The sequence below is a fragment of the Myotis yumanensis genome, unplaced genomic scaffold, assembly GCF_028538775.1.
Source record: "Myotis yumanensis isolate MYYU_CA2020_CCGP unplaced genomic scaffold, mMyoYum1.0.hap1 SCAF_2, whole genome shotgun sequence".
NCBI lineage: Eukaryota > Metazoa > Chordata > Mammalia > Chiroptera > Vespertilionidae > Myotis > Myotis yumanensis.
Window position 1 is genome coordinate 212,168,076 of NW_027223753.1, and position 18,315 is coordinate 212,186,390.

An 18,315-nucleotide genomic window follows, 5' to 3' on the forward strand; every position below is an offset into this window, starting at 1 on the left:
CTTGTGGTTTTGATTTGCATTTCTCTTATTACTTATAACAAATTGCACCTGAGATTTATTCTAATCAGGTATGGTAGGACAGGCAGATCTGGAGATGACTGCCATGAAGGAAGAAGTTTATACTAACAGATTCCTAGAAATGAGGCACACCTCACCATGCAAGGCCCCATGGGGATGCACCAGCTTTGGTCAGTAGGCAGGGGCCAGGAAAGGGAAGATTATAGCACAGAGCCTGTAGTTTGAGGTTTTCGCAGAACGCAAAGCTGGGTGCAAAGTAAAGTTTAGGATTGGCTAGCTTGAATATTTCCCATAGCTTTGGCCTATAGGGGTGGTCTCTAGGTGTCTGGTTCCTGGTGTGATTTAGGATGGGGGGAATGGAATATTGGCTTGATATGTGGGAGTTTTATCAAGAAAATAGAGGTATGAACTCTGGATTGTTTTATGTATCAGAGGCATGTTTGTTTTTAAGAGAGTTCTTTGCTATCTTGAGGAATTAGCTAGCCATGGGATGGACAATCTCTCCAGGATCAAGTTTCCTAATGCCAGAGCATCAAGAATGCAGAATATAGTCAATACACTAATGTTGAGCATCTCTTCACGTGCTTATGGTTATTGGCCACTCTATATCTTCTGTGGAGAAATACCTATTCAAGTGCTTTGCCCATTTTCTAATTGGATATTTTTGTTGTTGAGTTGTAGGAATTTGTTCATATATTCTGGATATTAATCTTTGTCAAATGTTTTCCAGATATTTTCTCTCATTCTGTAGCTTGTCCTTTCACTTGTTCGCAATGTCCTTTGATGTATAAAAGTTTTCATTTGATGAGGTCCCGTCTACCTTTTGTGTGCATGTGTTTTTTGTGTTTTTGGTCTCATATCTAAGAATCCATTGCCAAATCCATTGTTATAAATGTTCACCCCTATGTGTTCTTCTAAGAGTTTTGTGGTATAGCTCTTATATTTAAGTTGTTGATCCCTATTGAGTTAATATTTGTATATGGTGTGAGGTGGAAATACATTTGTACCAGCACCATCTATTGAAGAGACTATTCTTTTCCCATTAAATAAACTTGGCACCATTTTTGAAAATCAGTTGGCCATAGGTATATAGGTTTATTTTCACACTCAATTCTATTCCATTATATGTATGTGTTTGTGTGTCCATCTATCTATACATCAGTACCACAATGTTTTGTTTACTGTAGCTTCGTAGTAAGTTTTGAAATCAGGAAGTGTGAGTCCTCCCACTATTTTCTTTTTCAAGATTCAGCTACTCAGGGTCCCTAGCAATTCTTTGTGAGCTTGAGGAATAGCTTTTGCCATTTCGAAAAAGTTCTTTGAATTTTTTATTTTTTTGCTAAAAGTATTACAAAGGGTATTACATATGTGTCCTTCCCCCCCCCCCCCCCCCCCCGCCCTTCCTTTGAATTTTTTATAGAGATTGCATTGAATGTATAGATTGCTTTGTGCAGTATTGACATCTTGACACTGTTAAGTCTTCCTATTTCTTAGCAGGGGATGTTTTTCCATTTATTTAGGTCTAATTTCTTCCAGTAGTGTTTGTAATTTTCAGTGACAAGTCTTAACACTTCCTTGGTTAAGTTTATTCCCAGTTTATTGTTTTAGATGGTATTTGAAATTCACTTGCTTTCTTAATTTCTTTTTCTGATTGTTCATTGTTGGTATATTAGAAACACAACTAATTCTTGTATGTGGTTATTGTACCCTATAATTTTGCTGAATTCATTTATTAGTACTAACAACTGGAATCTTTGAGTGTTATTATATATAGAATCATGTCATCTGTAAATTGAGATAGTTTTACTTCTACCATTCCAATTTGAATGATAATTTTATTTTCTTGTCTAATTGCTCTCACTAGAACTTAAAGCACATTGTTGAATAGCAGAGGTGAAAGCAGGCATCTTTGTCTTATTCCTGATCTCAGGGAAAGATTTTTAGTCTTTCACCATTGTATATGATGCTAATGGGTTTTTTATATATGCCATTCTTCGTATTGAAGAGCTGATCATTTTAGCACCCACTTTTGTTAAATAATGTTTATTTTCAATTCAAATGTATTACTGAATTTTCATAAAAGCTAATGAGAAAACCTGAAAATGGTGATAAGATAATCAGAGGTTTCAAACAATATGATAAAATTGATGACTTACACTAGACTTCAGGTTTCAATGAAAAGAATAAGTTTAACATATGTACAATATTGAAAATAACTGTTAAAGATCATAAAAAAATCAGATCAGGGATTGCAAATTTCACATATATTTTACAGATATATTTATATGGTAGATATATGAAGCATTTTTAAAGGTTCTCTAGTATGAATCACTCATGCATCAGTGATTCATAATTAGCTCTGGAGCATTAGACTTGTGCACTTATTCTCAGGAATGATTGGGACGAGTAAAGAGTACTTCCTGTAAATACATAGCTGTACCAAATGTTACTTATAGTAGTACTTAACATCACATTGCTGTTCTTTCCAAGATTTGATGTTATTTAATTATAAAAATAGTTAAAACACAGTCTTTCGTTTGTAGTAAAATTTTAGGCCGTATTTTCCTCTTTCTGCCGGATGCAAGGTATTCTCTGTCTGTAATTCAGATTTGGATCTAAGTGTCATCAAAGACATTCAGATTTCAAGTAGAGACTGGTGAGAAGTTCCCTTGCCTCAAAGAGACACTGCTCTTTTGCTGCCTCAGTAGCAATTTGAAAACCAACAAACTTCCCATCTAACTTTTGGAAAAGGTTACATGTAGGTTTGTACATGTAGATGGGAAAATGGGAAAAGCCAAGATAGTTGCTCTTTCTTGCAGACTCTTGTAGCTGTCATTGAAGGGAAGGGGTGGGAAATAGAGAAAGTCGGTAAGAGCCATTATCTGTAACACTAATGTAAAAGATTACAAGTAGCCTCAGTGATTACATTCTCATTTAGAAAAATACTTTTAAAGTTACTTTGTGGTTATAGTTTTGCTTTTATATTCTTGCAGATTTACAGTATGACCTTGAGGTTGTCTGCCTTATTTGAAGAAAAAATGAAGAAAATCTCCTCTGATTTTAAAATTGGTCAAAAATTCAATGAAAAACTTCGAAGAAGCCAGAGATTCAGGAGACAGCAAAATTGTAACCGTTTCAATCAGGCTAACAAAAGTACCAGGTAAATTGATTATTGCCAGCTTTCTGTGCAACTTTGTAAAATTTCAGGTCGTGATAATGTTTTTGATTTTATTATGCAAACGATTCTTAATCATTTTAGACAACATTTAGAAAAGAATAGTCCCTTTTTGGCTTGATAACATTCTGTTCATTGATTTGCAGTTATGTAAGTTTTTAAAGCATTTAATGAAAATCATCAATTGTAAAAGAATTTTATAAAGGTTTATTTATTTATCTTATTGCTTTGAGAGAGAAACACCAATATGAGAGAGAAACATCCATAGGTTGCCTCCTGTACTCCCTGACCAGGGATTGAACCTGCAACCTAGGTATGTGCCCTGACCAGGAATTGAACCTGCCACCTTTTGGTGCATGGGATGATGCTCCAACCAACTGAGCCACCCCGGCCAGGGCATAAAGGGTTATTTAAGATACCATTTATATTTTTCGTAATGAACTTTTTGTTTTTAATGCAGAGAGTAAAGTGATTATTGTATATGGACTTTGAGCATTTGATATTTATGAGAAAACATCTATTAGGTATAACATACCATATATTTTTTTTTAAATATATTTTATTGATTTTTCACAGAGAGGAAGGGAGAGGGACAGAGAGCCAGAAACATCGATGAGAGAGAAACATCGATCAGCTGCCTCCTGCACGCCCCCCACTGGGGATGTGCCCGCAACCAAGGCACATGCCCCCGACCGGAACCGAACCTGGGACCCCTGAGTCCACAGGCCGACGCTCTATCCACTGAGCCAAACCGGTTCTGGCAACATACCATATTTTTTACTGAGAATTAGTTGTAAAGAAGAATTATAAAATGCAGGGTTTATTCTCTTCATAATTTAATATTTATATTCTGTCTTTGACGATGTAGCTTACATTGATATAAAATTTACATGTATTTTGGAGTATTGGAATGTGCAAATTGATGTTGTTTAGTTTGTTTTCATATATGGTTTGAATGTGCACTCTACCCTTGATGGGTTTCTTCATGGTTGTTCTGGGGATTACACTATGCATTTCAATTCAAAACAATCTACTTTAGTGTTTTGGTTTTTTTTTAAATCTACTTTTGTTTAATACTATTTAATTCTCATAGATAAAAGAATTTTGTTGTAGATTAGTTCTCTTCAGTTATTTGTGCTATTGTCCTATAGCTTACATCTTTATATGTTATCTGCAGTTGGCTATTAAATCAGACCAGGAATCAAACTGGTGACTTTCTGGTTCATGGGTTGACACTCAACCACTGAGCCACACTGGCCAGGCTCTTTAGTCTTTTTTAATCTGGAATTTTATTTGTAACCTTTGTCTTCTTGATAGACATTTTTAAGACTATAGGCCATTTATTTTATAAAATGACCCCCAGTTTGGATTTGTTTATTATTGTATGAGTTTTTATTGTTATTAAAATTTTTTAATTAATTTTTTTTTTTTAAGAGAGAGAGGAAGGGAGAGGGAGAGAGAAACATTGATGTGAAAGCAAAACATTGATCTGCTGCCTCTTGCATGCCCCCTACGGGGATCTGGTTCCAAAATCTGAGCATGTGCCCTGACCGGGAATTAAACCAGCAGCAACTTTTTGGTGCCAGGGATGATGCCCAACCAACTTAGCCACACTAGCCAGGGCTTACTTATTTTTAAAAACTCTGCTTTCTCTTTGAACCAAGAAAGAGTCTTAACAGCTCAGAAGAACATAGGATAAGAAAGGAACGCTTTTTTTCTTGAGGTACTACTAATTTGTGTACTGTTAAAAATTATATTTATGATAAGTATCAGCATGTAATGATTTTTTTTTGTATTCACTGGTCTGCCTCCAGTTGTTATTAATGGAAGTTAAAATCTGTCTTGACATACAAGCTTGAATTTTCTTGATTATGATGATATAAACAATTACTGCTTTAATGAATTGTGGTTATCTTTTAGCTCAAATGCTTTAGATATTCCTAAAAAGCCCTTTATCTTTTTGTTTGAAAGGAAAAGAGGATTATCTCAACATGAGTATTACCCAGATATATAATGTAAATCCTAAGATGGATTGTTTTAAACTTCCACTATTTCCCCCCATAATCCACGGCTCAGGGGCCAAACGTGGTGAATTAGAACTTAGATGTAAACAGTGTGGTCTTAGAAAAAAATTAGCTTGTCCAGCTCTGGCCAGCGTTGCTCAGTGTTTAGAGTGTCAGCCCACAGACCAAAGGGTAATGGGTTCAATTCCTGGTCAAGGCCACATACCTGTGTTGTAGGTTTGATCCCTGGCCCCAGTTGGGGCATGTTCGAGGAGGCAACCAATCGATGTCTCTCTCACATTGATGTTTCTTTCTCTTTCTCTCTTTGTCTCTCTCTCCCCCTCTCCCCTGGCCCCCTTCTCCCCTCTCCCTTCTCTAAAAATCAATGGGAAAGTGTATCCTCAGGTGAGGATTAACAAAATTAATTTGTTCTGATCTCTTTTTTGCCTCTGTTCTTTTTTTTTAAATTAAATATATTTTTATTGATTTCAGAGAGGGAGGGAGGAAGGGAGGGAGGGGGAGAGAGAGAGAAAGAGAGAGAGAGAGAGAGAGAATATGAACATCAATGATGAGAGAAAATCACTGATTGGCTGCCTCCTGCACATCTCATGCTGGGGGATCGAGCTTGCAACCCAGGCATGTGCCCTGACTGGGAATCAAACTGTGACCTCCTGGTTCATAGGTCCCCACGCTCAACCATTGAACCACACCAGTTGGACCTCTTTTTTTTTTTTTTTTAAATAGAATTTATTAGGGTGACATTGGTTCATAAAATTATATAGGTTTCAGGGGTACAGGTCAATAATACATCATATGTATATTGTATTGTGTATTCACTTCAAGTCAAGTCTTCTTCCATCACCATTTATTCCTCCTTTACCCTCTCTTCCCCCACCCTCCTTTTTGCTTTTCTGTTCAGGTTTTGTGATTTCTTCTCTTAATTTTATACTGTGTTTAGAAACATAAATAGGAAACTAGAGAGAAAGTTGGGTCATATTGAGACTCAGATTTATAATGTGAAAAATGCCTATATTACATAAATGTTGGTTCTCCCTAAGCATTTAATCCCAAGAACCATATTCAATGTGATTTTCTGTTAACTGTTACTTGGATCATTTGTTCATTACTCCAATTTGTGATAAAACAATATCAAATTTAAAGTAAGAATATTAATAGTAATCCATGCCAGAAAAAGATGTTAATAACGGATATTTTAATATTTTGATCTAAAATTATTCTCAGATTAAAGTAATAATATACTTTTATTTAGGTGTTTTCTGTTTTGTTAAATACAGCTTCTTTTGTTCATATCTCTGACCAGAAATACCAAGCAGAAGCGTTTAAAATCTCAGATAAGAGTAATTCCTGAGTTGGTAGGTTCTCCTACTCAGTCTACCTCAAGCCAGGCAGCTTATTCTGCAAGCCACAAGACACGTGCCAGTGTCTCTTCAGGTGTTTCTTCTGAGGACTCTTCAGATTCAGCAGGATCATCAGAAAGAATGAGAAGAAGTAGACCTGTCACTCTAACAAATGGTTCTACATTATCTGGTGAGAAGTAGAAGGTTATGTTATTCAACTGCTGAGCGCTCAGGTGTATAATACTGCTAGTTTCATAATAGAAGGGAGTAGAAAGGGGGGCTAATTAAGTTTTTAAATGGAAGTTTGTTTATTAAGTATATACACTTTATTTTCTGAATCCAAAGCAGGAGTAATATGCTACTTTCAGAAATAAGAGAACAAACGATTCAAAATGCTGATTATGTACTTTTTTTTTTAATGTTTTTTTTCTTTTATTTCTATATTTCTTTATTGATTTCAGAGAGGAAGGAAAAGGGAGAGAGAGATAGAAACATCAATGATGAGAAAGAATCATTGATCAGCTGCCTCCTGCACACCCCCTACTGGGGATCAAGCCCACAACCCAGGCATGTGCCCTTGGCCGGAATCGAACCTGGGACCCTTTAGTCCACAGGCCAACGCTCTATCCACTGAGCCAAACTGGTTAGGGCTGATTATGTACCTTTTAATACCAATTTTATCAGCTGTTTTTATTTTATTTTAATTAAATCTTTATTGTTCAGATTATTACAATTGTTCCTCTTTTTTCCCCCCATAACTCCCCTTCACCCAGTTCCCACCCCACCCTCTGCCCTTACCCCCCCCCCCCCCCGACTGTCCTCATCCATAGGTGTACGATTTTTGTCTAGTCTCTTCCCGCACCCCACACCCCTTTCCCCCCCGAGAATGGTCAGTCCATTTCCTTTCTATGCCCCTGATTCTATTATATTCACCAGTTTATTCTGTTCATCAGATTATTTATTCACTTGATTTTTAGATTCATTTGTTGATAGATGTGTATTTGTTGTTCATAATTTGTATCCTTACCTTTTTCTTCTTCTTCCTCTTCTGAAAGGATACCTTTCAGCATTTCATATAATACTGGTTTGGTGGTGATGAACTTCTTTAGCTTTTTCTTGTCTGTGAAGCTCTTTATCTGACCTTCAATTCTGAATGATAGCTTTTCTGGGTAAAGTAATCTTGGTTGTAGGTTCTTGCTATTCATCACTTTGAATATTTCTTGCCACTCCCTTCTGGCCTGCATAGTTTCTGTTGAGAAATCAGCTGACAGTTGTATGGGTTCTCCCTTGTAGGTAACTGACTTTTTTTCTCTTGGTGCTTTTAAGATTCTCTCTTTGTCTTTTGCTCTCGGCATTTTAATTATGCTGTGGCTTGGTGTGGTCCTCTTTGGATTCCTTTTGTTTGGGGTTCTCTGCGCTTCTTGGACCTGTAAGTCCATTTCTTTCACCAGGTGGGGGAAGTTTTCTGTCATTATTTCTTCAAATAGGTTTTCAATATCTTGCTGTCTCTCATCTTCTGGCACCCTATAATTCTGATGTTTGTACACTTGAAGCTGTCCCAGAGGCTCCTTACACTATCTTTGTATTTTCGGATTCTTTTTTCTTTTTGTTTTCTGGTTGGGTGTTTTTTGCTTCTTCGTATTCCAAATCTTTGACTTGATTCTTGCAATCCTCTAGTCTGCTGTTGGAACTCTATAATATTATTTCAGTCAGTGTATGCTTAATTTCTAGTTGGTCCTTTTTCATAACCTTGAGGGTCTCACTAAATTTATTGGCGGTTTCTAGAACATTCTTGAAAAACCTTATAACCATGGTTTTGAACTCTATATCCTGTAGTTTGCTTTCCTCCATGTCATTTGTGACCTGTTTCTTTGTATCCACATTTTTTATGCTTCCCTGTGTTGATAGAGTGGTTTTCTGTGCTAGATGTCTTATAGGGCCCGGTGGCTCAGCCTCCCCAATTACCTGAGGTGGACACTCCTGGTGCACCCCTTTGTGGGCTTTGTGCACAGTCTTGTTGTAGTTAAGCCTTGATTGTTATAGGTATCACTGGGAGGAATTGACCTCCAGGCCAATTGGCTGTGAGAATCAGCTGTGTCTGCAGTGGGAGGACTTCTGTGCTGGGACAAGACTTGCTTCAGTGGGGCTTTAGTATTCACTGAGTCTGCCCCCTGAGTGTGTCCCTTATGGATCTGAGGAGTTGTAATCTGGATGGTCCCACTCTGACCACTGGGTACACTGGCTCTTGGATCTCTAAGGAGGTGCTAATTTAGCCTCTGCCTAAGGCTACCCAGCAGGAGCTATGGAGAGATCTGCAGATTCCTCTTGTTTGTTTGGGGTTTGGAGGTGCGCAGATGAGGCCCAGCTGTGAAGCAATGCAAGCTGCTGTGGGGCCTTGGGCATTCTTTTGGAAGTTCTGGGTCTCTCCGACCCAGCTGCAGTTTGTTAGGTAATTTTCAGATTGCAAAGGGCCAGGCCTTTCATATGCAAAAGCCTCTGCGCACAGCTTGGTTGGGGCGGGGTCTCAGGGAATCAGCAGGGCGGAGCAAACAGCTATGGCTGATCCTCAGTCCTACCCTAAGAGGCCCTGTGTCTCAGTGTCCCCAGTAATCGCTGCAAGCACCTCTGAGAGAAAGCCACCCTCGAGTTCTGTCCGATGCCAGACAGTCCAGTTTCTCCCCATATGAGTCTGGGTCCCCAGAGACCCGCCCGGAACTGGAGTTCAGAGCAGTCTGGAGCTTGAGACTCCCTCCTGATCGAAAAAGACAACCGCGTCCTCAGTTGCCAGCCCTTTCCATGTGCGCCTCCATACCTCTGCACTTTATTTCTGCACCTCCTCTGAGTCTCAGTGTGCTTTTCTCTTTCCTTCTAGTTATAGAATTTCCACTCAGCCAGCTTTCCTGTGGTTCTGGATGATGTCCGTTTTGTCTTTTAGTTGTATTTTTTTTTTTTATTGCTTAAAGCATTACAAAGGGTATTACATATGTGTCCTTTTTTTCCCCCGTAGTTGTATTTTTGAAGTGGTTGTGCGAGGCAGCAATTTCCAGTGTTTACCTATGCCGCCATCTTGGTTTCTCCCTATCGGCTGTTTTTTTCGAACATCTTTAGAAAATATACTCTTAAGTATTTAGGAATCTGCTTTAAGTCTTTTGTTATGAAGTAACTGCTTATGTGTGTAAAGATAAGAGAATGTGTGTAATGAACTGTTGATGCTTTGTTTTTCTTAGAAAGTGAAATGGAAGATTCCTTAGGTCCCTCTTTATCGTCCTCAGCTTCAGAGAGTTCAGAGGAGAGCAAAGGGAGTTCAAGAGCTCGTGAGCCCTCCTTGCGCCGTAGGCTGGCCAGAAGCAGCAATCTCAGAGTGACCAGAACACGGGCTGCGCAAAGAAGACCTGGTGAGAGACCTTGGGGGTGCTTTGGAGGGATGTATATCATGAGGTTCAAAAGCTAAACACTGAATGGTTTATTGATTTAATGTATCTACATATGATTAGTCCTGTAAACTTTTTAAAAATTGGGGTATAGTTGCCATCTGGCATGGTATTAGTTTCAAGTGTTCGCCATAATGACTTGATATTTGTATACTAGTACATCGTGAAATGACCACAAGTCTATAGTTACCATCCATCACCATATATAAGATTTACTCTCTTAGCAACTTTCTCTCTTTTTTAAAAAAAAAAATTATTGATTGATTTTAGAGAGAGAGAGAGAGAGGAACGTCGATTTGTTGTACCACTTATTTATGCATTCATTGTTTGATTCTTTTTAAAATAGATATTTTTTATTGATTTCAGAGAGGAAAGGGGAGGGAGAGAGAGATAGAAACATCAATGATGATTGATTGGCTGCCTCCTGCATGCCCCCTACTGGGGATCGAGTCTGCAGCCAGGGCATGTGCCCTTGACTGGAATCAAACATGGGATCATTCTGTTTGTTTTTTAGATTTCACATATAAGTGAGACCATATGGTATTTCTTTTTCTTTATCTAACTTACTTCACTTAGCATAATGCCCGTACGGTCACTCTGTGTTGTTTCAAATGGCAAGAATCCATTCTTCTTGTAGCTGAATAGTTTTCCATTGTGTATATATATCACATCTTCTTTATCCATTCATTTTTTTTAAAATCCTCACCCAAGGACATGCTTAGAGAGAGAGAGAGAGAAATAGAAAGAAACATCAATGTGAGAGAGAAAGATGATTGGTTGCCTTCCATATATACTCCAATGGGATTGAACCAGCAACTTTTTGGTGCACAGGATGGTATCAACCAACTGAGCCCCTCAGCCAGGCTCCATTCATCTATTGATGGACACTGTGCTTTGCTTGTTTCCTATTGTGGCTGTTGTAAGTAATGCTGCATTGAACATGGGGGTGCGTAGATCTTTTGGACTTGTTTTTGTTTTCTTTGGATAAATATCTGCAAGTGGAATAGCTGGATCATATGGTAGTTCTAGTTTTGATTTTTTGAGGCAACCTCTCTACTGTTTTCTATAAAGAGGCTGCACTGATTTACTTTCCTACCAACAAGACACAAGGGTTCCCTTTTCTTCACATCCTTGTCAACACTTGTTATTTCTTATCTTTTTGATAGTAACTATTCTAACAGGTGTGAAGTGATAACTTCATTGTGGTTTTGATTTGCATTTTCCTGATGATTAGTCATGTCATGCATGTCCATTTGTATGTCTTCTTTGGGAAATACCTATTCATGTCTATGCCCATTTTTTTAAAAGTTTTAATCCTGTCCTGAGGATATGTTTTATTGATTTTAGGGAGGGAGGGAGGGAGGGAGTAAAGAAGGAGGGAAGGGAGGAAGGAGAGAGATAACATTGATGTGAGAGAGATAACATTGATGGGTTGCCTGCCGTACACACCCTGAACAGGATTGAACCCGCAACCTAGGTATGTGCCCTGACGGAATTGAACCCACAACCTTTTGGTGCACCGAATGCCGGGCCAACCAACTGAGTCACATCGGCCACTGCTCTCTAGGACAGTGATGGCGAACCTATGACACGCGTGTCAGAGGGGACACGCGAACTCATTTTTTTTGGTTGATTTTTCTTTGTTAAATGGCATTTAAATACATAAAATAAATATCAAAAATATAAGTCTTTGTTTTACTATGGTTGCAAATATAAAAAAATTTCTATATGTGACATGGCACCAGAGTTAAGTTAGGGTTTTTCAAAATGCTGACACGCCGAGCTCAAAAGGTTCGCCATCACTGCTGTAGGAGTTTCATGGTTTTAGGTCTTACATTCAAATCTTAAATCTATTTTGAGTTAATTTTTGGGTGTGGTTTAGGATAGCAGTGTAGTTTTTGTTCTTTTGCATGTGCTGTTCAATTTTCCCAACACCATTTATTGAAAAGTATCTCCTTTCCCCATTGTGTATTCTTGTCTCTTTTTTCATAAATTAATTGACCATATATGTGTGAGTTTATTTTTGTAGTGTCTATTCTGTTGTATCCTTTTAAGTCTTTTAGATTTAGAAAGGAAATCTGTTTTGGGAACATCAGTACTAAAATAGTGAAGTCATTTAAAAAATGTTGAAATAAGGAAGACCTTTCTAATCTTATTGTTACTTTATTTCTAGGTCCAGTTTCTTTAGAAAATGGATGTGGCAGAAAAGCCACTCGAAAGAGAGTTTATTTAAGTGACTCCGATAACAATTCATTAGAAACTGGTGAAAGTTTAAAAGCCCGAGCTGGAAATAACCGGAAAGTGCTAAGAAAGTGTGCTGCTGTGGCTGCCAATAAGATAAAGCTAATGAGTGATATAGAGGAGAATTCTAGCTCTGAAAATGTCTGTTCTGGCCGTAAGCTGCCTCACCGCAACGCTTCTGCTGTGGCTAGAAAAAAGTTATTATATAATTCTGAAGATGAGCAGAGCTTAAAGTCAGAAACTGAAGAAGAGGAGCTAAAAGATCACAATCAACCATCGCCAGTGTCCAGTTCTCATGCGGCCCAGAATACTGTCAATGAATCTGAAAGTGGAGATTCAGAGTCAGAAAGTGACTTGCAGGTAGTCCGGAAAAATTGGCATGCTAATGGCTACAAGTCCCATACTGCAGCAACTTCTAAAACAAAACTTCTTAAAATAGAGTCTTCTGAGGAAAGTCATGGTTCAGATTATGGACATAACAGAACTAATGGCCCATCAACGTCTGGGCAGAAACTTAAGGCAGGAAGTGTCTCAGGGGAAGAGGAGGAAGCAGATTCTGAGCCAAGAAAATACCCTGGTAGGAAATACAGCACAGCTCGCAAGAATGCCACTTCCCTTACAAAAGCGAAGGTCTTTACTGATTCAGAGGACTCTGAATCTGAGGAAGATAGAGGCGATGGTAGATGTCACAAAATGGAAACAAACCTGCTGTCAGGAAAGTCGAAGAGTGAACCTATGGCTGCGTCCCACTGTTTCTCAGATCATGTGTCTGAAACTGATGTGGATTCAGATGATGACAAAACAAAAGAAAAACCCAACGATTTTGTGAAAGGTAATTGAAAACGTGTCACTGATTTATTCTTATTGCCCTTCCCTTCTAGCATACGTTGTTTTTCTTTCCTGTGAAACTTCTCTTTGCCAGTTGTTTTCTCTACACTCTCCGCATTCTCCATTAGTCTTTTTTTTTTCTTTCATCTCTCATATTCCTATGTGCGCACCTAACTATTGGTTGAGTGCATTTAGTTTTACTCACATGACAGGCAATTTGGCCTTAACACTATTACTATTAAAGATTTCACTTCTTGTATTGGTGATTGGGGATATTATATTGGCGATGGGATTAAGAAAACAAAGGCAAGCACATTTGTAAACTGTCGTGATGATAGTTTGAGAAGGGGAAAGAAAAGGGTAGGACTGATTGAAAGGAATGTGGCAAGTAATAATAATAGCAGCTAACAGAACATTTTCCAAGATGTTCTGTATATCATGATGTTTTTCTAAATGCTTTATGTTTTTTCTTTAATCTTCAACCGAGGATATGTTTTTGTTTTTACTTTTTAGAGAGAGTGGAAGGTAGAGAGAGAGAGAGAGAGAGAGAGAGAGAGAGAAACATCAATGTGAGAGAAAAACATCGATTGGTTGCTTCCCGTATTCACCGTACGCACCCTGACCAGGGATCAAACCTTTCGATGTATGGGATGATGCTCCAACTAACTGAGCCACCCAGACAGGGATAAATGCTTTATGTTTATTAATCAGTTTAATCTTCATATCTTTTATGAGATAGGGACTGTTGTCATTTTTACTGATAACGAGCACAGAGAGGTGAGGTAAATTGCTGAATTAAGATTGTACTGGTAAATGGGGATTGATGAAAAATTTTAAAAGAGCAGGAGGCAGCTAAAGCTAAGATGAAAAGTTGGTGTGATAGGAACTTGTAAAGTTAAGAAGTGTTGCAGGGAGGCTGAGAGTAAGTGGTTAGTTTTTATACCCTAGTGTAGTGGTAAAGAGTTTAGTCTGTACTCATGTAAGTAAAAGGTTTTAATGTCAGGTGTTTGTGCACATAGCTAGAAAGGCCTGGGGTTTTACTGTGAGGAATATGTTGTGCTTGTGAATGGTGCTGAGGCTAACAAGTCACTGCTCCCATGCCACTCATTGCCATTCCTTCCCAGTTAATAAGAATGCAGAATTATGGACTGATGTCATAAATGTTGAATTGAAGATTAAAGGAATACTCTTAATTTTTAGATTCTACATCACGGGACCATGGACAAAGCAGAAAAGTTTCCAGGAAAAGGGTCTGTTCCAGTGACTCAGACAGCAGTTCGAAAGTGGTTAAGAAATCCTCCAAAGCCAAAACGGGTCTCCAAAGGATTCCTCGAAGATGTGCAGCCACCGCTGCCAGTAAGATTAAGCTCATGAGTGACATGGAAGATGCTAGTTTAGAAAACGTGTGCACTAGAGGCAAGAGGAGAAGGAAGAAGCCCCTCCGTTTTGCGGGTACCACAGCCACAAAGATAGGGAGTGATTCTGAGGGAGACGCAAATGGTGCAGTGCCAGACGAACAGGGCGCGTGTGAAGGGGAGGCGCCTGAGGCTGACTCAGAAGGGAGCGCAGAAAGCGTTCATCAGCCTCTCAGTGGAGACTCCGACTCTGAAGGTATGCCGAAGTCAGAATATAGGGACAGGCCTGCCAGGCCTACCGGTAGCCACAAAACAAATGCTGCACCTTCTAGAACAAAGAGGTCGTTGTTTGGGTCTTCAGAGGAAGATTCAAAAAGCCATATTCCAGGGGGTGAGATTGGTAGAAAATTTCCTTCTGAGTCAACTTTGGAGCAAAAAACTACTACAGAGACTAACTTTGAAGAGGAACTGAATTACGGGCTGCGCAGGTGGAATGGCAGAAGACTCAGGACCTATGGGAAGGCTCCTTTCAGTAAGACAGGAGTGATTCAGGACTCCCAGGAAGCAGCTAAGATGGAAACAAGAAGGAAGAGACTGCATCCTCAATTGGGAAATGTGAAAAATTCAGAAACAACAGGGAATTCAGAGTGTGGACCGGACACTAGTCCCAAATCTGACTCAGAGTTGGGATCTGTAACTGAATCAGAGGTTGACTGTGCTGATGAGACAAAAACCAAAAAGAGGAAAACAAAAGGAAAAGCAAAAGTAAATGTTAGAAAAGGTAAAACTTTTACAGCTAACATATCTAAAACTGTGAGGCAACAAAGACAGAGCAAGCGTCCTAGGTTAAATGTGGATGATAATGACTGGGAGGATTTGGACTATGCAAAATCTAAGAGAGTTCTTCGACGTTCAAAAATTAAAACGAGAAATCAGGGTAGAAGGACCGTGAGATACCATGATGGGGATGATGATAGAAACTTAGAAAATGTGTTAGATTTTGATGATTGCACCTTATGACCTTGAGGGAAAACCAGTTCATTTAAAGAGGAAATGGACTGGAATTTATGGTGAAACCTGGCTGTTGAAATTATTATTATTTTTTGTCCTACAATTCAGGGAATATATTTATATTTTTCTATGAAAAGTTATGAATGTGACTAAATCATGACTGTTATTTTTATTTGCACTTGCTTGCCTTTGTAGCAGCATTCAGCACAGGTGCCAAAATATGCTTCATTTTGGGGGCAGATCTACTTAAACAGTATTTAACTACATATAGCAAGAGTTTGAAATATGTTAAACACTAGACATCCTGGTTATCACAACCAATGAGCATTACTTTCATGGTTGCAAGTGCCATGCAGATATTTTTGGAATTTGTCAAGAGGTGGTAGTTTCTAACCCGTGTCATATTGTAGCATAACAATTTCACAAGACCTATGTTTACAGATTTTTCATAAATATTATGTCCATACCGACATTACAATCATGGGAGGTGTTACCATGATTAGTAGTAGGCAAGGTACCTACCACTTTTTTTTTTCTTCCCCTGGCTACTTGAGTAGAATGCATTATACCATATTTGGTCATTTTCATTGAAATGGTTTCCAGTTTTCTTTTCAAATGCTGTTGCATCTTTCTTTTTATTTTAAAGGAAAATATCATTATTATTTTATAAACTTGAATTTATAAAGTGCTGGTAAATTATTTTTTTTAATGTTTTGATCATATATTTCAATTCCTAAGGCCAGACCATAGTCCTAGCATTTTCTTTTAGATTGTGCTCTAACAAAAGGCTATATAATTTTCTTTCCATGATCTCCTGGTTTTCATGTGAGGGATTTAACCAAACTCTCGGTCTTCGATAGTCTTACTCTGTGACATAGAGGAGTTTGTGTGCCTTAGATTTAGGGAGAGTTTATTCTTTAATAGAGTGTCCAGAACTCAGAGAATATTTAAATTATATGTAGTTCCCCCATTTCTATTGAAATCGTAGGGTTGAGTTTTGTTAAGTGTGCAATTGCAAATCTCATCTATATAGGAAACTAGTGAAATGTTATCTCCATCTCTTTGTTTTAGCTTACTGCTGCCATGTGCAATCTCAAACATTCTTTGCTGGGGTAACTAAGTGTAACTTCATTAGTGACTTCTACTTTAAACCTAAGAAAAGTCATATTTTGTTGGAAAATAATTTTGGAATCCATTTAAAGCAAAACTTTTATCACATCATCAGATACCATAGTACACTTAGTGGTTTGTTTTTTTTTTTTGAGCCAAATGTTTTTACTTGATAAGATTGTGCTACTCCAAACAGTATAGGTGGCCATTCCTGGCTTGTTTGTGCCTGAAGATGGACTTGATTCAAATGGTTTACATATTTTGTAGCGAAGGGGTATGTTTCAGTACTCCCACCTTTACTATTTATTGGCCCTATTTGGTTTCAGACTAAATTAACCTTTTTCTCCTGTGTACCCTTAAAGTGGCAGATAGGGAAAAGCACCAGACTCTGGTATTAGTGTTAGAGAATGTTCTTAAGTGTTGTTACTTTGCAGTTATCTATCCTGTTTGACATGGTAAAGGTATTTTCTCTTTTAGACATTGCCAGCTGAGATAGGTGGGAGGCCTGCTTCTCCTTTGGTTGTTTAGAGATGCTCCTCTTCTCAAAGTTGCATTAAGTGCATAGTACACAGTTTGGTGCAGGATAATTGTCCTTCACTCTTGACCTGAAAAAATTAATGGAATGCTCTTTACTTCCTTAATTTTAAGAAGTGATGGTAGATGTCATATCCATTAATTTATTTAAACTTTTCTTAAGCTTCTCCATTTTATTTCTAGTCTCAGGGTTGTAACTCCATGTTTACCATCATTTGCAAAAAGGTACCAAAAATCCTTAAATAAATAGGGAATACATTCATAAACACATAAATTCTTTCGGTATAATGTTAGTTTGACCATTTAGGCTTCATCAATAGAACTATTCTTTAGACTAAATTAATTGGTCATTGACTGGCTGGTCAACTAATTACTAATTTTTCATTTTGTCCAAAATAGTTACACCCTTATTTATATAAGAAGTATTCTGGTTTCATATAGAAAAAACACAAGAATTGTCCTGGTAACTTTGAATGTGTGGTTGACAATGGTAGCTTCTCAAATTCTGAAGTAAAGCTAAGGGATTATAGAGAGAATCTTTTTTTTTTGGTCATGGTGCTATTCCTAAGGTTAACTTTGAATATGTGACACACACTCCTAAATACCTTTAAGGAAAATTAATAAATAATTAATAGTTCAAAATGTTTACATTGAGCACTAGAACGTTTGATTTTTTTTCTACTTTATGCGAAAAGGCGCAGGGATTTAATGCACAGATGTACTTTAATATGTTTGGGATTGGTTTGTGTTTTTCTTGTGAGAAAAGATAAAAGGTTACAAATTGAATGTGAACTGATGAAGGGCTATAGCTTTCCATTGCACTTGACATAACTTAATGGTATATGAAAAAAATACTACTGTGTTGTGTATGTCCAAAGTCCTCTGACTTTATTCATTTATGGTTTAAACAAAAAGGTTTGAGGTACTTAGGTTTGTTTTTTTCATTTCTTTGAATAACTAATTTTACCAAGTATATTAAGAAAAAAATTAAAATGTTTAAAAATAGGTGAGGTTTTAAAAGCATTTTTTTTTCATATCCTACTTTTTTAAAAAAGGGTATATTGACAATGTATAGTAATTTCTGAATAAAAGGAAAAATATATTCCGAGTTAATTCCTAGGATGGTTGTTCTCCCTTTTTTTTATTTTAGGGGAAAATCTCTGATTAAATCCTTTCTCAATTTACTAGTCCTTAGAAAAGGATAAAGCAGTTACAGCTTCTAAATTAAAACACAAAAGTTTCTTTTAAATA

At 37.7% G+C, this 18,315-nt stretch overlaps 1 protein-coding gene across 1 annotated transcript in view; it reads left to right on the forward strand.

The window, feature by feature from the left end:
• The window catches only part of BRWD1 (bromodomain and WD repeat domain containing 1), a 97,559-nt gene that overhangs the window by 69,501 nt on the left and 9,743 nt on the right, over positions 1 to 18,315 (forward strand). The window contains exons 37-41 of the mRNA XM_070407183.1: positions 3,012 to 3,178; positions 6,518 to 6,744; positions 9,782 to 9,949; positions 12,159 to 13,058; positions 14,255 to 15,190. Of these exons, the coding sequence (XP_070263284.1) occupies positions 3,012 to 3,178; positions 6,518 to 6,744; positions 9,782 to 9,949; positions 12,159 to 13,058; positions 14,255 to 15,190 (2,398 nt within the window). The remainder of the gene's footprint in view (positions 1 to 3,011; positions 3,179 to 6,517; positions 6,745 to 9,781; positions 9,950 to 12,158; positions 13,059 to 14,254; positions 15,191 to 18,315) is intronic.